The 21,295-nt window shown below is 46.7% G+C and overlaps 13 protein-coding genes across 13 annotated transcripts; 6 read left to right on the top strand and 7 right to left on the bottom strand.

Annotated features, from left to right (window-relative positions):
* Positions 1-75: 75 nt before the first annotated feature.
* On the top strand, positions 76-743 carry N7529_003291 (uncharacterized protein; the record flags this gene model as incomplete). Its single annotated transcript, XM_057238818.1, has 3 exons — positions 76-265; positions 324-652; positions 708-743. The coding sequence occupies 3 exons, from the start codon at positions 76-78 to the stop codon at positions 741-743; spliced, it is 555 nt and encodes a 184-aa protein (XP_057101429.1).
* Positions 744-865: 122 nt separating this feature from the next.
* N7529_003290 (uncharacterized protein) lies at positions 866-1,072 on the bottom strand (the record flags this gene model as incomplete). The annotated part of the gene is made up of 1 exon (XM_057238817.1): positions 866-1,072. One exon carries the CDS (start codon positions 1,070-1,072, stop codon positions 866-868), a length of 207 nt encoding a protein of 68 aa, XP_057101428.1.
* Positions 1,073-1,302: 230 nt separating this feature from the next.
* N7529_003289 (uncharacterized protein) lies at positions 1,303-2,061 on the top strand (the record flags this gene model as incomplete). The annotated part of the gene is made up of 1 exon (XM_057238816.1): positions 1,303-2,061. One exon carries the CDS (start codon positions 1,303-1,305, stop codon positions 2,059-2,061), a length of 759 nt encoding a protein of 252 aa, XP_057101427.1.
* A 320-nt stretch (positions 2,062-2,381) lies between these two features.
* N7529_003288 (uncharacterized protein) lies at positions 2,382-3,032 on the bottom strand (the record flags this gene model as incomplete). Its single annotated transcript, XM_057238815.1, has 2 exons — positions 2,382-2,765; positions 2,799-3,032. The coding sequence occupies 2 exons, from the start codon at positions 3,030-3,032 to the stop codon at positions 2,382-2,384; spliced, it is 618 nt and encodes a 205-aa protein (XP_057101426.1).
* Positions 3,033-3,068: 36 nt separating this feature from the next.
* On the bottom strand, positions 3,069-3,805 carry N7529_003287 (uncharacterized protein; the record flags this gene model as incomplete). The annotated part of the gene is made up of 3 exons (XM_057238814.1): positions 3,069-3,269; positions 3,322-3,663; positions 3,782-3,805. The coding sequence occupies 3 exons, from the start codon at positions 3,803-3,805 to the stop codon at positions 3,069-3,071; spliced, it is 567 nt and encodes a 188-aa protein (XP_057101425.1).
* A 1,873-nt stretch (positions 3,806-5,678) lies between these two features.
* N7529_003286 (uncharacterized protein) lies at positions 5,679-6,008 on the top strand (the record flags this gene model as incomplete). The annotated part of the gene is made up of 1 exon (XM_057238813.1): positions 5,679-6,008. One exon carries the CDS (start codon positions 5,679-5,681, stop codon positions 6,006-6,008), a length of 330 nt encoding a protein of 109 aa, XP_057101424.1.
* Positions 6,009-6,061: 53 nt separating this feature from the next.
* Positions 6,062-6,448, top strand: N7529_003285 (uncharacterized protein; the record flags this gene model as incomplete). Its single annotated transcript, XM_057238812.1, has 1 exon — positions 6,062-6,448. One exon carries the CDS (start codon positions 6,062-6,064, stop codon positions 6,446-6,448), a length of 387 nt encoding a protein of 128 aa, XP_057101423.1.
* Positions 6,449-7,544: 1,096 nt separating this feature from the next.
* On the top strand, positions 7,545-8,452 carry N7529_003284 (uncharacterized protein; the record flags this gene model as incomplete). The annotated part of the gene is made up of 2 exons (XM_057238811.1): positions 7,545-7,554; positions 7,680-8,452. 2 exons carry the CDS (start codon positions 7,545-7,547, stop codon positions 8,450-8,452), a joined length of 783 nt encoding a protein of 260 aa, XP_057101422.1.
* A 2,194-nt stretch (positions 8,453-10,646) lies between these two features.
* N7529_003283 (uncharacterized protein) lies at positions 10,647-11,422 on the bottom strand (the record flags this gene model as incomplete). The annotated part of the gene is made up of 5 exons (XM_057238810.1): positions 10,647-10,747; positions 10,811-10,938; positions 10,996-11,122; positions 11,180-11,208; positions 11,262-11,422. 5 exons carry the CDS (start codon positions 11,420-11,422, stop codon positions 10,647-10,649), a joined length of 546 nt encoding a protein of 181 aa, XP_057101421.1.
* Positions 11,423-14,480: 3,058 nt separating this feature from the next.
* Positions 14,481-16,783, top strand: N7529_003282 (asparagine synthetase B family protein; the record flags this gene model as incomplete). The annotated part of the gene is made up of 3 exons (XM_057238809.1): positions 14,481-15,263; positions 15,320-15,575; positions 15,642-16,783. 3 exons carry the CDS (start codon positions 14,481-14,483, stop codon positions 16,781-16,783), a joined length of 2,181 nt encoding a protein of 726 aa, XP_057101420.1.
* A 1,342-nt stretch (positions 16,784-18,125) lies between these two features.
* Positions 18,126-18,326, bottom strand: N7529_003281 (uncharacterized protein; the record flags this gene model as incomplete). Its single annotated transcript, XM_057238808.1, has 1 exon — positions 18,126-18,326. The coding sequence occupies one exon, from the start codon at positions 18,324-18,326 to the stop codon at positions 18,126-18,128; it is 201 nt and encodes a 66-aa protein (XP_057101419.1).
* Positions 18,327-19,466: 1,140 nt separating this feature from the next.
* N7529_003280 (uncharacterized protein) lies at positions 19,467-19,897 on the bottom strand (the record flags this gene model as incomplete). The annotated part of the gene is made up of 2 exons (XM_057238807.1): positions 19,467-19,610; positions 19,679-19,897. The coding sequence occupies 2 exons, from the start codon at positions 19,895-19,897 to the stop codon at positions 19,467-19,469; spliced, it is 363 nt and encodes a 120-aa protein (XP_057101418.1).
* Positions 19,898-20,202: 305 nt separating this feature from the next.
* N7529_003279 (glycoside hydrolase family 11 protein) lies at positions 20,203-20,914 on the bottom strand (the record flags this gene model as incomplete). The annotated part of the gene is made up of 2 exons (XM_057238806.1): positions 20,203-20,602; positions 20,661-20,914. The coding sequence occupies 2 exons, from the start codon at positions 20,912-20,914 to the stop codon at positions 20,203-20,205; spliced, it is 654 nt and encodes a 217-aa protein (XP_057101417.1).
* Between the last annotated feature and the right edge of the window lie 381 nt (positions 20,915-21,295).

Raw genomic sequence — 21,295 nt, 5'->3', positions numbered from 1 at the left:
CTTGTTGAGTATGGCTGTTCTCGCTTGAGTGTCTTTAGCATTTTGAAGCTCCAGAGCTAACACAGTGGGTTAGTCATGTCCCTTCCCCTCCGCATATTATGGGTAGCAAAAATCAACTTCAAGCAAAAGCTCGGTCTAGCTCTCGTCTTCTGTCTAGGGTTCGCTATCATTGCGGCAGCAATCATCAGAGCCATTGAAATAACTGGCAAAACGTTCTCAGACCAAGCAGCGCTGGCAGTTTGGGGTATTGTTGAATCATCAATCTGTAAGTTCCCCATTACCGACTGTCCAATAGTGCTGACTCAATAAAACGATCTCGATAGCTGTGGTCGTCGGAAGCCTGCCTCCATTCCGAGCTATTATATCTACCTCTTCAAGTGCAGTTCATTCTCCATACGGATCTTCCGGCATCTCACCAACTTCATATGATCGGAACACTTCAGCACGCGGTAAGCATCCTGCGGCAGCAATAGAATGGAATGATATTCCCTCGCCGGACCTACACTATACCGGAAACAACAGCGTCGACTATGAGATGTATGCGCAGAATGTGCAAATTACTGGAGGGAATGAAGTTAGAAATTCCCGAAATTTGCGACCAAGTGTATCGGAGGAAAAGCTTCGGAGGGATATCAAAATGGTACAAGAATTTGTGAGTCAATCCTACCAGAGAAGTTTCTTCGCAAGTAGTTCAAGCTGACTATCAGTTCAAAGAGCGTTATGTCTTCCTCTTGATGTCTTAAAAGTGAGTTATATATAGCGGCTTGGGTAGAGCTTCTGAAGGATACCAAGTCAAAAGTTCATAGGAAGTTGTTCGAACACTGGTCATCTTCTGCATAATGCCAAGTAGAAAATACCCACAAGATTAAAAGGGCATATCACGATTCGCCGCATTATATACTGCGGTGGCTGAAATTTGGCTGCGGGCTAGAAGTCGATCATTACCAACTGAGGCAGCAATCGGCAGCAAAGAGAGTCGGTTCGGATACTCGCGAAGACCCTGTCCCGCTGGACCAATCACCATCTTGAATTCCACGTCAGCCCCCAAAGTCCCGTGCATGAGGACTGACATAGTGCAGTAGAATTGCTCTTTTTCCTTGGACAACATGGGGCCAAGCCTCTTGGCAAGTGGTCAGCCCAGCTCTTGTTTCTGATCAATAGAGCACTTCCCCTCGTCGAACCTCGGGTTGCTTCTTGTTTGCGCCATGGTCAACAAAAAATGGTCGTTTCTCACGTTCGCACTAGCAGTACTGCCATGGTGGTCGGTGCTAGCTATGGCCGATATCAATTGTTACAATCCCGATGGGACCCAAGCGGTCGATGACGTACCTTGCACGCCTGATGCAACGACATTCTGCTGTAACAAGGGTGATGTTTGCATGTCAAATGGCCTATGCTATCTTCAAGGAAAGCGTGGATTTGCGCTTTCTCGTGCAAGCTGTACTGACCGAAGCTGGGATTTATGCGGATCATACACATATTGCAGTGGGTGTTGTTCCGACAAAAGGTCCATGCTCATGGATCCAACTGACCAAACTGCCCCTAGTGCCTTATAACAAGAAATCCGGCTTTCCTATCGTCGCAGCACAATATAACGGCAGTAAAACCTCCTATTGCTGTGGCACAGCCTCCTGGAATAACCAGACAAACAAAATCGACTGCGGAAACTTCGAATCCGTCAGCATTCCAAGCGGCACAGCCATACCAGGCGTTGCTGGACTTTCAGTGAAGTCGCCCGCAACTGAAAGTGCTACCAACACGACTACACCAGGGTCTAGCAATGGCGGCTCTAGCTCCAACACCTCGCGTGAGGCGGCGATCGGCGCAGGTGTTGGGGTTCCACTCGGAGTGATAGCCGTCGCTTCTATAATATGGGCCTTGTGGGAGCGTCGGACGCGTCTCAAGGCTATTTCAACGCCACTTCCGATGCCAGTTGCCGAATCTGCCGTGGGGACATTCCATCAACCAGGAACACCCCAACGTTTTGTGGAGCTGGGGGCTGCTCATGTGTCAGAGATAGCAACCAGTGATCGCCCTAAAAGTCACACTGAGAGTCAATGATGACAAAACTTGGTTCTTCGTCGCACGATTGTGACTTCCTTGTCGGAGAAAGTCGTTGTCGTGGCTGGGCATGATCCTATCCTACATTGGCTTTGTACATCATGTTCTGTAAAGTTTAGTGTCATTATTCAGGACCTCTACTTTCATTTGATTTTGCACTCATTGTGTGGCGATTTCCATCTCTGTCTTGATAGATATTTGCATTTTAACACATCATGTTTCGAACTGCATATGCGATTATCCGTTGAGTTTTCTTTGGTATTTCGCAAGTAGACTACAATATATCATGCACATATGCAGACAATCTGACTCTGATGGTCTCAGGAGCACACAAATGTTATCATTGAGTGGGCGGGGATCACATACTTGAAAGTGTCATCATTTCCAACACGAATGAACTTGAGAGGCGTAAGGTCGTGGTCATTGTTTGTCACCCAGGGCTGCGCAGTACCAATATGCCCACGTGTATGGACCTTGAAGCTGACCTCGTACGCTTGTGTGTTATTGTTGATTGCTTGAGTGGCGATACTTCCGTCGATGTTCAAAAATGAACTGACATACAGCAAAGAATCGGAACTGCTAGCATCCACCCGACGGGCACCTGGCCACGCTAGACGACTAAACTGGGCGAAGGCCCAGAAGCGCTTGCTAGGAATGACTTCATCCCCGATGAGATTGATGAGTCCACTGTCTGTGGTCGAATTCTCTGCTCCAATTCAGTAAAGAAAGCCGCTGACATTGGCTTTCACAAGCCCAACTTGAATATTTCGCGCCCAGGTCAATCCCTCCCCTGACCCACCATTCCCAAAGAATGTGTAAGGGGTAAAGCCACCCGAGAGGTTAGCCCATTCCGTGACCCATGTCTTCTCTGTGGTCGTGAGCGAGAAATCCGGGACCGAGTTATACCCGTGACCTGAGACAACACTCAGGTAGGCTTCCGCCGGGTCAGGACCCGCCTGGAGGCCAGCCATCATCGCCTCTTGCTCTTCCCAACCAATACCATCGCATCAGTTCATTGCAAGGTTCATAAAAGAAGCCTTAACAGCCTTTGCTAACACTCGGATAAACTCTGCAGCATGAACTCCGTCGGACAGCATGTCGGCATAAGTTGCGGCAAACTCGGGCTCATTCAAAAAGCCGATATTAGGCACCTTCACATCAGACTGTTTGTAAAAGCGCGCCCATTGAACTATATAGTCCGCGTACGCCTGCATCCAACTCGCAGGTTCACAGCAGGCATCTGTGACTCCACATAAATACCCCGTTATTCTCGTCGCCATTTATTTTCATGTATCCAGGTGCCGACCACGCATTGCTGTACAAGTTAACGAGACCGCGGTCATATGCCGCCTGAGCTAACGGAAATTGGCCGCTGTCGTTGCGATCCCAGACATAGTGCGGGCCTGCGCTCGGTGATCCAGGACTGAAAGGCTCGATGGAGTTCATGAAATTGCTGGTTGAGCTGTTGCTAGAGCCAATTCCGTTGCGGAGAATCGTGAAACCGGCGCCTTTGTCGGTACTCAATAGAAGGTCCAGCACCAACGTGGTGTTTTTGCTGGACAGACCTTCCTTGCCGTATATATCCTCGGCACGTTGGAACGCCTGCGACACACCAAAGCCACCAGCTCTTGAATTTGACGTTGGTATTTATAGACACAGTCGCAACATTCGAGTTGATTACGGTGGCTTGAGTACAAGCTATTGCTGCTGCCAGACTGACAGCGATCTGAGTGAATGGTGGCATTGTCGAAGACACGGTATGGGATGCCTGAATCAGTCCCTTAATTCCCAGAATGCAGTAGCAATGCAGTAGCAGAACTGTCGATCCAATTTTCTTCAGTTTCTCGTTGCTGACTCCCTTTTTTATCGAGAAAATTGTGTCTGCTATATTGACTGGGCGATCAATCCCTTTAAAAGCTCTTGATGAGCTCCACGATTAGCTTGTGACGGTGCTGCCCCTCAAGCTTAACACAATTAGGCTGAATGCCAACAACATAGCACATTTGCATTCTCTGCCACCAATCGTATTTCGAGAGTCGCGGGGTCAATTTCAATCTTCCTTCCTCCATGAGAACACGATCGTTATGCATCTTTCTTGTTCTGCTTTGTTTATAAAAAATACTCCAGCCTGGAACGCGGAAAGATCCTCCAACTTCGGTAAAATTCGAGAGTAATACTATCAAGTTGTGAGCCCCATGTTGTCGTTATCCAATATTGGCGGCACTCTGAGCCAAAGAACGGAATAGCCAGTTCCCACAGGAAGCCTGATCACGATCGCCATCGGGTACTGGGCTCGAATGGATCGGGGGCGTATTGGTCGATTGGTATTAGGTTGGGACCAGATTCCCCTTCGGGTAAATGATCGAAGTCTTCGCTCCGCGATGGCTCGGTGACAGCGCAGACAATCGAAGAGGAAGCTGATTCCTCATCTGTTTTGAGATCCATGGTGGGGTTTCGTTAATAATTGAGATATTTGAAGAGGCGAACTCAATTTGTGGGTGGAGAAAAAGAGAGGTTTGTCTATCACGAACTTAAATACAGGGTGTAATTTCCAATCCCAGCTATATATGACTGGCTTTTTGTCATCGGAGAAATCTTCATTTTGCATAAGCATAATATACTCCCAAGAGATACAGCCAAATGTCTCTTCAAGTAGCTGCTAATGGTGAGTCGAGAAGAATGATTTGACCTTGACAGCATCAATAGTGCCACCTTGAATCGCCGTCTGTCCGGTGTGCACTTCTAAGAATTCTAGCTGTTAGATCCATTGCAGCGTGACTTAGGCAACAAGGAATGCAAAAGAAGGCTGATAGCATAAGATAATGCTAACGGAATTTGTCTACAACAGTTCTCATATCATACAATTCATGAAGGTATCCCGAAAGGCGTCAAGTTGTACCTGTTCTCTCACTGCATTATCAGCCCTATCCATTCTGAACCAAACCACCCTGCACCCCAATCGATCACTTTCCCGTCACTTGACTCGCATTTGCACTTCAATTTTGCATATATCCACCTAATCATAACTCGCCGTAATTGTTCTTTCTACTCTTTCATCGAAATCATTTTTCTTCCACTTGACTTCTTGACTGCTGTTACCTCTGCTCCTTTTTTCCTCTCCTCATTTTATGTCCAACCTCACGGAACAATAGATTCGTCACTTCCTGCTTTTCAAGAACCTGATTTTGCCTCCACAAGTCCGCTTACCATCCTGTTTCCTCTTATTTTCCGCATTTCCCGCCTCAAACACCCCGCATCGATAATCATCTTTCTCATCTACAAACCTTTATTTCTTTCTAACCTCCACGCCGACATATCGCAAACTTTGAAGTGCCAGCTCCTCATCTAAAGGAGAACTGGAGTTCTAGGTGCGGTTCTGCCACAACTACGCTCCTGCACCCACGTCTTACTTTCTGCACTCTTCGTCCAGCGCTGAACAGCGCCTCTGCTCCCATTGCCAGCTAGTAGCCGCCTTCATTGCTTTTCTCGACCCAAATCTGAATCACTTCAAGGTTACTTCCTCTAGAGTACTTTCATTGCGTTTCAGAGAACATGTTGACTCATATGAAAAGGCCTCCGTCACACTGCGTTCGTCGATCTCTCTCCTATCCATCAAAATGGCCCACCAAGAAGAGTTGAGAGTTCCATATTGGCTCCCGAGGCTCGTGGGAAAGCCGAATTGGGTGAGCTGGCGAAAAAACCTTGAAGAGGCGATTTACGAGGTTGACCATACTGGCACATACTGGGATATCATCATGGACAGACCGTCAGATGATATCAAGAAAGAACCCGAAATCTCCGAACGCAAAAGTTTAACAAAGCCGGAACCGCTTTTTTGCTCCGCCAATGAGTCCGACACTGATTCCGATGTGGTGATCACAGGAATCTCCTGCAATGGTTCCTCTAACGAGGAGGGGGGTCTCAATCCCGCAACCGACGCGTGTTAAATATTCGCGCTAGGGAGATTCTAGGCTCGAGCCTTGAAGATGAACCCCGGAACATGATTGATCGAATCTCAGATGCTCGCGAAGCGTATCTGAAACTTGAGGTGCTCTACGGTGACACATCTGCGCAGTCAATCTTTGTTGCATGGGACAAATGGGGGAAGGTAAAATATCATCGGAGAATGCCTCCTGGTGACTTCGTGGAAAGATTCAAGAACGGTCTTCAAGACGTCAGAGAGCAGTCGGTCGAAGTTCCGTCTACTGTGGTGCTGGCCGTGTTCCAACAGGCCATTAAATCGCATCCGGAGTCAACCAAATATATGGCGGACATGAGGGTCGATGCCCATGATCCAGAACTCATGGAAAAGGTTTATCCAGATTTTATCCGGAGCCAGCTTCCAGCACAAGGGTCCGTTTTAGGTGTGCACAAGCGCGTTAAGTGAACGACTATCCTAGCAGAGACAAGTTTGGGTCAGTTTGTCCTTTCATGTTCTGATAGTTATCTCTTGATTTATTTGGTTATGATCGGGAGGGTAATAGCTGTTTTTGATCTGTTAGCGACGAATTTCATATCAGCTGAATCTACGGCACATGTTTCATCCAGATAGGCTCACTGTACTGATCTAGCCTTAGGCATCGAACAAACCCTTTGCAAACAGTCTTAAGTCTGAGACTGAGATGTTCTCTTCTATATATCCTGTTTCCTGTTTTCGCATCGGTGAACTGGATCGTATTTATGTTGTGTTTGTTTCGATTCATATGTTCTTTGAATACGACTTTGGCAGACTAGCTGCATTCCGGGTGGCTAGAATTTGGAATCTCAACCAATGAGTCCATGGTGGAGGGACGTGATGCTATACATTTGAGATATAAGTTCGAGATAAATAAAAGAGATGTGAGAATTCTGTGAAATTTCTTGCGCGTGTTGCCCAAATATGTATATTCATTTATAGAGTAAACTCAATTATGTATGATATATGAGGCCCCAAGTCCCCGTTGCTTCACTTTCCTATCAGTGGAGATGGCTGTAAAATTTGTGTAGAGCTCGAAAGCGCTAGGCATATTTAACCCTTTTTGGCTGCTGCCGTTGCTTTTGACGGACTGAAGCTCCGCTCCGCCTCTCTGTGCACGATTTTGACCTTTATCCGACTTCTTTTCTTCCAACATCAAGAGATTCAGGACCAAGATTAATGCAGATTTGTGCAATTTGTCCTCCTCTACGTCCACTCTCTATCTGTCAGTCAGGCGTTATCCGAGCCTTATTCGGCCGTTTTATTGACTGATAATAGATCAAGAACGCATTATGAGAAGCCCATGAGCATGGGATATCACTGCTCCAAAGAATTTTTAAAGATGCGTACAATCCGTTCTCCGCTGTCCAATACTTCGAGTTTACGTGTGATATCCCACTGCTCCAAAGGATTCCAAGGATCCATTACCACTTTTATCTGCTGGCGTTACTTAGACGCTGCTAATGACGTTATACCTATGACCTTCTTTCTTCCACATTGAATTATCCTCCTTCCATTGAAAAACACAATGGCTGACAGTAAGCAATTGATGGTCTCTAAGCCACGACACACGTCCTGTTGTCCCCCGAGGAGAATAGCCGGAGTCACATTTGGTATCCCGTAGTCTAATCCTATGATGGCTTTGCTAACTTTGCATCGAAAGCAGAAGACTTTACCCCCGATCCTGCAATCGAAAACGTTATGCCCGACAGCATCGGTGTCACGATTCCAGTTTTACAAGGTGCTTCTAATTGGAATACCTGGCAGCAAAAGTTCCAATACGTCACCCGTACCATCAATCCAATCTACTGGGACATTTTCACTGGCAATTATACGGCCCCTGTTGCTGTTGAGCACACTCCGCAAATCGCGATTGACGCAATTGCAGTGAAGTACCATCTTTCGCCCAATGAGCTTACTAAACAAGCATTTGGGGAGTATCAAGAGCTCAATGCTGCAATCGGCAAGCAGATACGCTCACAAAATCACATTTCGCTCGCGTCTTGGAATTCCCTCGAAGTTGAGGCTCGTGCATATCTGGATTTTGCTCTTGCCAAACAGCCATTTCTTCAGATCGAGCGTACTTTCCATGCCAGAGAAGCATATTTGAAACTGGAAGCTCTATATTGCAAGGCTCCGCCTAAGCCAATTACAGGCGTATGGATGGAATGGCTTGAGCTTCGTTACCAGCGAACTTCTGCCGCCGCATTTGTTGCCCGATTTAAGTCCGCGCTCTATAATCTTCGCTCCCAAGGAATGAGATTGAGTACGGATGTTGAGCTTACTCAATTTAAACTTGCCATCGCTCAGAGACTTGGTTGCAAGTGCTTTCTAGCTAATCTGCATTGTGATACCGCAGACAAAGACTGCATGGAATATGTCTACTCAAACTTTATTCGAGACCAAACACACTCTGATCTTTGCTACCCACGTTAACGTCTAGTATTATCCGATCAACCTCTGACTGTGCGACTTAAGGGTGATTCCTTGGAAAATAATCGTTCTTCCTAACTCTATATCCATTTCTCTTGATCTCTTGCAGCGCGAAAAGAAGGTCAATGCCCCAACAATTTCCATTCTGTCTGTCAAACAGGCAGGATCTTTGCTGCATTCGCATCTTTTTTGACCATACTCCCGAGTACAAAAATGTTTTTGTTGCTTGAAAGTTGAGAGCTAGATCTTCTACATTCATTCGTTTTTTTATACCTTTTGCCTTTTTTTGCATTCTGATGAACGAGTTTGTTCACCTAACGAGAACTAACACGGAAACCATGTACAGCAGTTCTATGGGAAATAACCTTGTTCATAATTTTGAAAAGTAAAAACTGCAAACAGATGGAAATATAGGAAGAGTAAATGCCAAGCGCCGGGTCGCTATTGCGACACAGATTCGGGTATACGAGCGAGCAATGTGAACCATTCATTGGGTAGTCGCAATGCTTTGTATCCTTTGTCGCAATATACATAACGACTATTTCCGTCTAAACTGTAAACGGCGGACCTATGAATTACTACGTCGGGTCAATTTTGCCGTATTAAGTTTAACGCCCTAATACGTCGTCACGTAACCTCCCTTCAATGCTCCCGACATAAAAGACCCGTCTTCGCCGCTCGTCCTCCGCCTCTCTCACTTGCCCCACTTGTCACCCTTTCAAGTTTGGGCACGCCAGTCAGCCGCAGACTTCTGCCTCTTCTATAATCCGAAAGAATCAAAGTACTTAAAGCCGCATATCTTCGGCGGCACTTTTTGATATATATTCAGTTACGGTCAAATTGTATTAAGTCAAAAAAGACAGTGGCAGCTTTGGTGATACGAAACTGGGCAGAACCAAATCCATGCCCCTCTAATTTGTTAAGCCAAAGCACGTCACCCTTCATAAAGTTGCGGGACTCCAGAGTATTATCAAACATGAGTCTTCCCTTTCTTCATTTGGCGATGGCATCTAGTTCAGAAACCATACGAATTCCCTAAATGACAAGGATATCATTGAAGCGGATGCCAGCCAATAGTCAAGTGTACCCCACACCCGAGACCCGATCACTTCTGCATCCATTATGTCGACGGTAACACTACCACTCTCCTCACGACTGTCGAGTATAAGTCACTTCACAGTCTTCCCGTCGTAATCCTTCTGACGGGGCCTTGACTAATAGACTTGTAGAAGGATATGGCCAAATCGAATAAGACACCCACGAGTAAAGAAGCGAAGTTGAGGTACAATGCAGCGCGTGTCGTCTGTTGCGCTATTTTCTAAGAGTATCATGTGATAATCTAGGAAGGGCTCAAGTTCTCCTACGTGGCTAACGGGATTGTCCGGGTTCTCCTCCGTGTTCCATATGATGATCCTAGCACGCTTTATTACTTCCCGTGTGCTACTAACAGCGAGGTGAATGCAGAAGTTGAATATGATCTCTAAACACCGAAGACTTCTGTTGCCAGAACCCTATGTCTGTGTTAGATGGCCTTTCGCTCACCTACACGTGGCCAGGGATGGTAGAATTCTGAACAATAAAAGGCGATGGCTATTTGATAGGGTAAACGCTGTTTTCTACGATATCAATAAAACAAACGATAGACACGTAAGAGTGGTGAAAGCATGAAGTTCAACGGATAAGAGAAGATTTGCAGCCAGTGGTCAAACAATCGATTGTCTCAATAAATAATAAAGTGATTTACTCATTCATTCTCTTTTTGGACGCAGTGAAAGAAGTAAGGTTTATATAACCTGGAGGAACTATCTGAAGAAGGCTCAGTCTACTAGCAAATATGTATAAAAACATGTTCGTATGTACTAATTCCATGACAAGATTGAGATTAATTTGGTTCCCGCTGGCTCTTTATCTAGTGGCTCAAATTTCAGCACAACATACGCAGTTCTCTGAGAACATACATGACGCAATCTGTGCTTACCAGAAATAGTATGGTTTTGGTAGTAGGAGTGTGTTTGTATGAAGGTTTATAAATGAGTGTACTATCTCAGTGGGAGGGCAAATAAAAGAGAATAGAGAGTAGATGAACGAAAAAACTTCTAAGGGATGTGTGACGGCTGAGAAGTACTCCACGTGGCACAAAGCGCATAGCCTTATTCCGGGATGTATAGCTATCTGTCTGCCACCAGATGCCATTTGGTTAGATAGCCACGACATCAACCCAGAAGCGAGTGTCGTCGCTCAGGTACTTTTTGTCACTCTCGATCTGCTGTTGAATCCATGATACGCCATCCATATACGCTATCGATAAAGTCAGTAAAAAGATTCGTGAACTAGGGGTGATGATTATCAGATGAAACCCACTTTTGATATCAGCTGTGCCCGGGTTATTAACACCCGATTCTCCATTACGGTGACCACTGAACCAAATTTCATATCCGAAGTGCTTCTCGCCGTCGTGGCGAGCTTTAATGTCCTTTTTCAGGTTCGAACTAGCACTCGAGCATTAGCTTGACATACTTCGGCCTGTCGCCTATACCATAACTTACTTGAGAATAGCACCATTAGAGACCTGGTCTGCGGCCTGACCCCGGAATTCAGATGCAGAATTTCTCAGCATATACCAGTTCTGCTTGAACACGCCGAAATTTGTGCCATCACCTGTCTTTCCATCACCTATAAGTACGGATATTAGCACCACCACTTGTTTCGCTGGCTAACTCTTAGACATACCATAAGTGTAGGCCGTGGTCATGGTGTCGCTAGTAGTTGTAAGCTAGCTTATTAGGAACGAATACTAAACAAGTAGACTCACGTCTCCAGCATGGCAATGGCCATATCACGAGTGTTGCCACCAGCATGCAAGATCGCCTTCTTGCGAGCCCCGATCCCAGGACTGGTATAGCTGCCTCGATCGGCCGCGGAAACTACCGCAGCCATAAGAGCCAAAGAGCTAAAAAGAGAGAGAAGCTGCATCTTTTACCAAGTCAAAGAAGAATGAATTATTTGCTGGTCAATGTGGTTGGTAGATTTGTGATGCTCTGGAAACGTCGAGACTGACAGCTTCCTTTTATAATGGTGATTTGATACTACAGAAACCATGCATAATATAATATCTAAGACAACAGGACCGTACGATAGATTTGCTGTACCCTCCTCCCGTGTGAAAACTGGAAAGGATCATCTTTCTCATGTCTCAATTATAGTATACAACGGATTCAAACTCCCCACCCGCCTTTGTTTGTTCCGTGCGTATCTCTCTACATTAAACTGATATAGTTTCAGGTACAACAATAATCTCAGACTTCTACCAACAGCCTAAAGGAGACGCAAATACTCTCACAATCAAAAGGGAAGTAACTAACAAGAAGAGTCAAAGATGGACTTAAGGAAGACGTTCATCAGACTATATAGATAATTGATATGGCAAAGGACAAGGCGTTGGACTAAAGGGTATCATTTGGAATTGTTTTCTTCGATTAATAATGCAATCGTAGATCTACTCTTTAACGGCACATTGGTGGCACTCGGCGGAGTATCTTCGGAACTACACTAACCTATCTGTTTCAATCGGACTCAATCGGACTTCCGCCTGCTGTCAGCTCAAGTGGGGAATTCGACGACATAAACAGAGGCCACAGCTTGAAAGCACCGGCCAATCAACATTTCAGGTGATGTAGCCGGTAGTATGACAGGTTGTGTCGAATTCTAAGCTGAATACATGGTGGAGACAGGATATTGTGCCCAGAAATTATATGCCAACTGGTACCAGGCATACTTTACAAAAGTGTATGATACAGTGGGTTATCGATATCCGTACAGATTGTTAAATTAGCGGGTTTTATCATTTCAATTAGAGTCTTAAATATCATTGAGCCATACCATACATTTGCTGTACCGCTAGATCTCTAGTAGCTTCGAATGGGCGGATTAGGTATAAGTGTATAACAATTTCAAGCATAGTAATAATATAAGAGAGTCACCGATATCTCATTGGTCATATTAAGTGTAGGATCTAACTGAAAGGTGTTGCGTTAGCGAATAAACGAACTAGGGATATAAATAGCAGAACTGAGAAAACGAATACTGGTGGGTCTGACAATACCGACTGAGTAGCAGGCTTGAGCCTCAATATTGCACGTAGCGCCTTTATCTGCCATTCATGCCATACAATTTGTCGTACAGCTAGATTTTTGCCAGACTGTACAAAAGCACGCTGCGGCGAAAAGCCACACCACATAAGCATCTTCATAGCACCATACCCGGCATGCCGAATACAACTTTGTTGACGTATGCCACCACCTTAGTTCAACCACCCCCATGCCATCAATTCGCACTTAATTTTCTAAACGCTAGACACATTAAGAGGTTAGAACCTTATCAGCTACTTAGACTTTTAAGAATCAAGGAATCTCTTCAAAATTGATTCTCTCTCTAGTTTCTCGCGGAGTAGCCCCCGCGCTTCTACTATAGGTGATATAGCGGACCCTTTTTTTTTCTTAAAAGCGTAGATCTATTCTTCAAAATGATGGCCAGTGAGGTGCCCGTGAATTATGACTAGGGCTAATCAGAAGGGGATAATCGCCGCTTTGGCTTCGATATACTCCGCACAAAGTTTGCAACGGACCTTCCGTATTCCTTTTGGAAAAGATAGGTTATGGACATGCCAGTCACCAATCACATGTGGGAATGCGACCTACTGCGGGTTCCAGCTGGACGGGTACAAGTAGTTATCACATGATAGCCTAATATAGCTTAGCGTAAGTCTTTTCTACACTTGTCCAGCTGGGTGTCCACAACAGGGTACATCTGGCAATCATGTGATGGCCTAATAGGGCTTAATGCTGGGTGCCAATAAACGCAATCAACAAATCAAGGCAGTCACCATCGCAAGCTATACAAATATTATTAGAGCAAAAGAAACATCGTCAAACTAACCTTGCAAATTAGGTAAAAAGCCTGGTCTCCAGATTAATTATTATACTTACAAATTACCCATCTTTTTTGACATTACTTTCCTTCCCACACATAGTAATGAGTTTTGCTAGGAGTGTACCCAGGTTACTCCGAAACTTCACTTTAGCTTTTTCGCGTTGCGTACGTCTCCTAGGCAAAGAATCTGGCATCGAAATATAGCTCAACCTTTTTCCACGGTAAATACTACTCCTAGCCCTCTAAGCCAAATGGAAAAACACGCTCACCTGCTTAATCCCCCCCCCCCCCTTACAAAGCCTGTCTCCACGTATCCCGAGTAGGAGTCTCTAATCCAACGAGGCCGACTAAATCGAGCAATATCTCCACGAGTACGGCTATCTTGCCTATGGATTCGTTATTTACCGATAAACCTACGAGAGCGACACAGCCTAGGAGGAATTTATGCGTCTTCTACTCGTTAACACCAAGGAGACGCTAGAATAGGCCGGGGGGCTTGATTTACTTAATAATCTAGCCGTGACCGTATTCGAGGACTCGAGGATTGACGGGGCCACTGCGGCGGTGGTGACCATTCAAAGCGATGGGCGGCGACTGCAGCGCAATAGGAACAACGCACCGGCTCGGGATTTTCGGAACGATACTTGTGCTATATCCGGGTTACGCAGGATGTGTTAGATTCGGTTCTCGCTAATGAAGATGGGTTTGTGGGCCTGGTTCGTGGGAATTAGAAGGAGTATAATTCATACGAGGAGGGGAAAAGGGTAGAGGAGGAACATAAGGCGCTTAAAGGGTGCACTCTGGAGAATATGGGATGGATGCAGGTTCCGTTCCATGGTGTGATGGTTGTTCCATGATATTACTTGCATGGTTATGGTTGGGAGAGAGAGTATCGTCGTCCACCCACGGTTGCTTGTTTCTAGTTTTCTTTTGTCTACTGTTGTCTGCTCTTCATCGAACGCAATGGCCCCTAACTACTTCAAATTAGGGGGCGGAATATCCCGGCCCTAGCATGCCCCTCAGACCCCCTTTAATCTGTGACGAACATGGTTGAACTTTTCTTTTAACAGTGTTTTAATTTATCGCAATTGGTGAGTTCACAATGTGTGGAATTTCTGCTTGTGTTTCGCTTGCACCAGTAAGCAACAAGTGCCACAATGGTTGTACCCATCATGGAAGTGCCCCTTCCAACGCGGAAACCAAGTTGGACTCCCAATTTAGTGGTACGGCGAAGAGACTTGCGACGCAGCTCAAAGCCTCTGTTGATATCATCGCCCACCGTGGCCCTGATGACTCGGACATTTGGATCAGTGACAACGAGCAAGTAGGGCTGGCTCATTGTCGACTTTCCATCAATGACCTGTCCTCCGCGGGGCGACAGCCGCTCCATGGAAGCGACAACCAAATACATGCCGTGGTAAACGGCGAAATATATGACTATGATTCCATTCGCCGAGAGTGCGAAACGGTTCACGGTTACGTTTTCCAGAGCGACAGCGACAGCGAGCTGGTTTTGGCGCTCTACAAGATCTACGGCGCCCCGGGATTCTTCACCCATCTTCGGGGTGAATTTGCATTTGTCATTTATGATAACCGTGAAAGTTCTCGGCACGTGATCGCCGGACGCGACCGCTATGGCATCAAGCCATTGGTGTATACTCGCCTCGGGTCGACACTACTGGTTGCCTCCGAGGCCAAGGCATTCTTGCCTATGGGTTGGAAGCCGCGCTGGGATGTGCGCGCAATTTTCGACGCTGGCTGGATGTTAGATGACCGAACGCTGTTCCGCGGCGTTCGAAAGGTTCTGCCTGGACACTATCTTGATATTACAGAGCAAGGTGGTGTGCAGCAGGTCAAGTATTGGGATGCTGAGTATGAAGACAAGGTTGGTTGGTCGAAAATTTAAGCTGCGAGCGCCAACAACTGATTGTCTTGGTACAGACCAAACCCGAAACTCGCTCCATTGATGAGATGGTAAGTGGCGTTCGCGCGAGGCTAGTCGAATCTATCCGTCTTCGTCTGCGCGCTGACGTTCCTATTGGCGTTTACCTCTCTGGTGGCATCGACTCCTCTGCTATTGCTGGTATAGTCACTGAACTTTCACGCAAAGAACATGTTAAGCTTGGAAACGCAGAGAATTCTCGCGTCACCTGCTTCAGTGTGGCGTTTCCGGAGACATCTGGGTATGATGAATCACGTAAGTCTTGAGGGCTGCAGACCAGTGTTCTCACCAAGTATATCATGCGGAACTAACAGACAAAAGATATTGCCGAGCGCACAGCGGAGTGGCTTGGAGTAAAGACCATCAAGAAGATCATCACGGAAGATACATTGGCTGAAGACTTTGAAGACGCCGTGTTCCACTGCGAGCATCATCACTACGATCTTAATTCTGTGGCCAAATTCGCGCTCTCAACTCTCCCACAAGAACATGGAATCAAGGTCGTCCTGACCGGTGAAGGGTCTGACGAACATTTTGCTGGCTACCCTTGCTTCCCTGTCGAATTCCTTCGCGAGGCTGACGGAGCTTCCCCCGACTCTGAGTTGGCCAAAAACGGAGACCTTAGAGAAAACCTGTTCAAATCTGCACAGCAAGAGATGAAAGGAATTTGGGAAAAAATAGGTGGAACAGTCTTGGACAATATCCCCGTTCCTCATTCAAGCGCAGGACCGGGAGCATTCGACACGTGTGATACTCTGCTGGCATGGCATCCGACTGCCTCTCTCTTCGCCCCCTGGCTCCAAAGCCGACATGCGAATTTCGATTACCGCATGACGGTCCTCAATTCTCACTCGAGCGATGTACAAGCAAAGATGCGGTCAATGTGGCACCCCTTACACACTTCCATGTACATGTGGAACAAGAACGTGCTCGCGAACGTTTTCTTATCATGTCTTGGCGATCGCACGGAGATGGCACATAGTGTTGAAGCACGAACCCCATTCCTCGATCACCATCTCACCGAGTACCTGAATAGATTACCGCCCAGCGTTAAACTGCACTACTCGGTCGAAAACGCAAGCAGTTGTGGTGAATTGGGTCCTATCTGGACCAAATCCAGCCAAGCCTTGCAGTCAATCAATGAAAAATGGATCCTGCGTCAGGCGGTGCGTCCTTATATTACAGACGAGCTGTACAAACGGAAGAAGCACCCTTTCCTTGCGCCCACTAAATGGCCCAAGGATGGACCATTGCACCGCAAATTCAAGGGGTTATTGACACAAGAGGCTGTCGATGGGCTGGGCTTTGTTGACCCGGAGGCGATTCAGAAAGCAATGGAGAATGCCTGGGGCCAGACAGCAGACCCGAGAGCATTCCGATTCTTACTTTATTGTGGTTCTTGGGTGACCCTAAGCCAACGTATGGGCGTGGCACGAGCGGAGGAAACTGATTGGGAGATATAAAGGAAATAGGTAAAACACACAAATGGGCCGGATCTCACGTGAAAGGTAAATCTGTAGACTCCTGATCATGAAGCGGCTCCGGGGCTACCGAGTGGTGTGGAGTGCGGATTGCCTCCTGGCATCCGTTGGCATTGGGAAGGGTTCCAGGGCTCGAGGTGGCCGCGGGCCTTGAAGCGGAAGATCCCGATCGATCGAACCTTCAAAAGGGGGAAGAAATCACGTTTTGGATTCAGCCGTACACACAATTTTCAACACAAATGGAGTGATTGTCAAAGTCAAAGTCTACGCAGTAAATTGGCGGCTTTGGGTACCCAAATCAACTTCGGGGCACTAAATTCTGCGAACTACTGCGAACCACTAAATTTCAAAACACTCCGTACAGTATCGCTAATGGCCACTGGCGGTAAGAGCGTTGCCTAAATAGATCTGGGCACATTTAGCTCCATTGCCACTATGCATGGTGAGCAATGAGTATGCTGCGAAAATACGACGAAATTCTACGGGCTCACGCCAACACAAACGCCAGTTTGGAAGAACAGAATCAGTATTTGCTTGAACATATAAGTATAATTCAGCAAGATAATTGCGCCCTAGAGCTCAACAACAACAAGTTGAGGTCCAACTTGGCAGAAAACAGGCTGAATCACCCGCAACCGCCCGAGGAAAAGCAAGCTCACATTCGTCCAGGTCAGATTGACCAGATTTTATAGCCCATTTAGGATTTCAGAACAACCAATTTATTACAATCTACCGCGGATAACAGACAAGATATTCATAGGGACATGACATTATGAATGGTCAAAGGATCTCATAAGGGGGACAATCTCCAATTTGTATGTTACATGAAAGATGAAATTGCTGCGTCGACCAGTCCACTGAGCAGTCTTGTGGAGAGCATTTTCGTAATTGTTCGTTGAGCCCGCAATGAACAGCCGAAAACGACCGCCCCAATCCTATCACCATGACTAGAACCCAATTCATTGCTCGAAAAACAATGGCTACCCCACAGTAGCCCTACTTCCTCATAAGAAAAGGTGACTTCCCCCTCTAGGGTGCTACTTGAGATAATGCCCCCAACCGGGTCAAAGTGGTATCAATGGATTGCTGATACCTCTCTCCCTAACTTATACGCCGTTTCAGCGGCCATAATTATAGCGATCTGCCTAAATTACTGGGTTACGCGAGATGTATGGCACTGGGCATGGACAGGACACCATATGACCTCCCGTCGGCCTTTTCGAGCAAATGTCCTAGTCCCTTGCAGAAGCTTTGCCTTTGTTCATTTACCCAGATGCATGCGTTGGCTGGAAATCTCCAACTAGCGCTGATCATGGCTGTCATGCTAGCCGGGAACATCGTTGGTCTCCGGCTTCGAACCAATTCGTGGGCGCAAGCACAGAAAAGGGCTGGTTGCATGGTAGTCATCAACCTTGTGCCTCTGTGAACCGCCATCAGCTTTGGTCTTCCGGCAGATCTGCTCCACATAGACCGCCAGATGCTTGCGTGGTTCCATCGCTGGGTAGGTCGAATCTGTGTACTCCATTCTCTGTTACACTATTCACTGCCTGTTACTGCTGCCAGGACGACGAACCTGGCAAGCCCACGGAGTATTGTTCCACTAGCTGTAAGTCCAAGACATTCGAGGCAAGTGCGCCTGTTGCGTTGATTGATAATGATCAATCACATGTAGGGCGGTTGTGCTCTCATTCTCGTAATACCGACGACTTGTGCAGCTGTCCAACTACGATACATGCAGCTTGTGATGAGATGTCACTACCTTTTGGCAGTAACAGCAATTGGCGCGCTCATATAAAATCTCGTGGAGCAAAAGTCACTGTATCGGTGGTACGTGGTAGGTGCTATCTGCTTGTGGCTCTTCACCACCGCTGTTGTTTGTATAATGGCCACTCAAGCCAGAAAGGTTTGGATATCCTCTCAACATGAGGTAGTCATAAATTCGGTGAGCCAATTCCTCTGGCTGGACATAAAGCTACCCCGCAACCGAGCGATCCGCCCTGGTCAGTGCGTGCAGCTTTGGATGCCAGTCTTCGCCATCACGAAGATGCTTTTAAATAACATGCGAATATGAGACATCGGGCCTTTGTTCACAGAGATTCATGTAAATTCATACATTTAGGGGCTGAGGGCTGCAAGAATTTTCGAAGCCTAACTCAAAACGCGGAATACCCGCTTGGCGCGATAGTCTTAAGACACTGCTGTAGTAACTAGCGGACGTATGTGACCGCTCAAAATTTAGCTGTAACCGATATTCACCAGAATTGATCAATTAAAGACCACCGTTAACCTTAGAACCAGCCTCGAAGTCCACATATAACAGGCTGATGCTGCGGCGGTTGCGCTACGTACCCAAAGCTTTTTACTGGGCCAACAACAAATGACGAACAACAATACCCTCGGCGAGAGGCTATGAGGATGAGAAGGGAGACGGCCCACGGTAAAATTCCTAGCGCCTTGTAAAATGGCCAACAGAAATCAGCGAATTGTTGCTTGATATGCTATAGAGCCCTCTAACGTCCCAATCGGACGATCTGTTTTGGCGCCCGAATCCAACAAGAGAATCTAGTTAAATCGAGAAGAAAGAAAAAGTGAATCAACAGTGCAGATAACAGTCAACCCTGAAAAAAGCGCTCACACCAAACTACCTATCAATCAAACCTCCCTCTCAGCTTCTCAATGCGAGATCAACTGTTGATTGACACACCAAGCCCTTCTTCTTGTTGTCCCGCAACCAGGCGGTGGCGGACTGGAGACGCTCCTTTGAAACTTCAATCAGCAAGTGATGGCTCCTTTCCTTGGCTTCGAAGTACTTATTCAAGCTAGGGACTTACCATCTTTGCCAACTCAGCTCTTCCAGAGAACCTCTAACTTTCTCACCATCACCTCGCGCTTACGGCTGGCCTCCACCAACATCCCAATGTAGGACAGGGCTCGGAAAAACCCAATATCCTCCACCACGAAGAGGATCGTACCAAACCGGTGAAAATCGAGAGGTTGTCCGTAGGGGCCAAGTATAATGACCGGCTGCTTGGCTGGGGTGTCCAGAGCTCTGTGATACAGCCTTCGCATAAGCCCGATTTGAGGTTCCACTACCATACGGACGGTTCGCTGAGTTGGCCCATCTTCCTTACGATGATATTACCGTTGATTTCTTCTACACATGGCAAAATTACGTATGTAGCAAGATAGACAAAATGATTGATTCCTAAATCAGATATATACCAGTGACAGTTCCCCAAGTCCAAGCTTGATAGAGAAGTGCAACTGATTGATAGAAGCGGGACTTCTTGTGAGCTTTCTGGAAACCAAAATTCAATACAAATTCTTCGTCGTTTGCATGAACCTCAACAGTTCAATCAAGTCAACATTTAGCGCAGAACCGCGGCTGGGTTTCGAGCCACTTAGGACACAGTAATGGACGAATATCCGCTGCTTTGATACCCTTCAGTAGATACAATCTGGTAGTTGTGGGATCCGAGGCTCATTCCGAGGGACGCCCAGGCATTGAAGTGATTGGCAGTAGTGACAGTACCACTGGAGCGCTTGTTGCGACGAATGGACCAGTACTGGTTAAATGTAGCAGTGCCTGAGATGGAAGGCTGGTTGACCTGTTGGTGGGTGTAGATGTCGTAAACGGATCCATCGCTGGTAACAGTGCCCTTGTAGGTCATGCTGCTTCCGGGGTTGTAGGTACCATAGCTTTCCAAAATGTAGTACTCCACGAGGGGGCTCGTGGTCCAGCCGTAGACAGCGAGGTAAGCATTACCTGAGGGGCTGAAGGTGCCGGAAAAGTTGATGTTTCTTTTAATTTAAGCATGTTAGTGATTTATGCAAATAAAAATGGGTCAATCGATTTTACCGGGCGCTACCAGTAGCCCAGCCCTTGCCAGAGGTGAAGGATCCGCAATTGGTCCAGCTCACGGCGTATTGCCCTGAGGCACCGTTGGTGTAGGACACACTCCCACCACCGTTGGTCCAGAAAGAGTAGAAGTAGCCATTGCTGGTTCCTTGCTGGCTCGTGGTGATGCTTTGTCTTGTCGCCAAATCACTGGGAAGTGCAAAGGCGCTGACTGCCGCACAGGCAGCCACCAAAAGGCCTGTAAATGATACCATGATGAGAATTGGGCTTTCTTAGTATAGTAAATGAATTGAGAGCTGTTGTTTTATGATAAATTCTCGGTGGGAATCAGGGTCCCTTTTATATTGACCAGAACATGTGGGGCGAGCGTTTCTAGTTAGTTTCACCCTATGGTAGTCTCGATTTAATTTACCCAGCTCTCCATTTATCCCAAACTCACCCGTCTCCACAATCTTCACCACCGACGGACCTTGTTTCCTACCAAGTCTTAGTGGTGTTCCATCGTATCCATCACATCCACCCATATATCCGGGTCCCCTAATCACGTAGCCTAAATTCGAACCAACCAGTGGTTTAGGCGAGGTGACCGGAATGCACACTGTCAGTACGGCTAAATTTCTAAGCCAAAGGAAACA

This window comes from Penicillium soppii, assembly GCF_028829465.1.
Source record: "Penicillium soppii strain IBT 18220 chromosome Unknown utg000003l, whole genome shotgun sequence".
NCBI classification, from domain to species: Eukaryota; Fungi; Ascomycota; class Eurotiomycetes; order Eurotiales; family Aspergillaceae; genus Penicillium; species Penicillium soppii.
The sequence above is the reverse complement of the archived record's forward strand: the minus strand, read 5'-3'. Positions and strand labels throughout refer to the sequence as shown.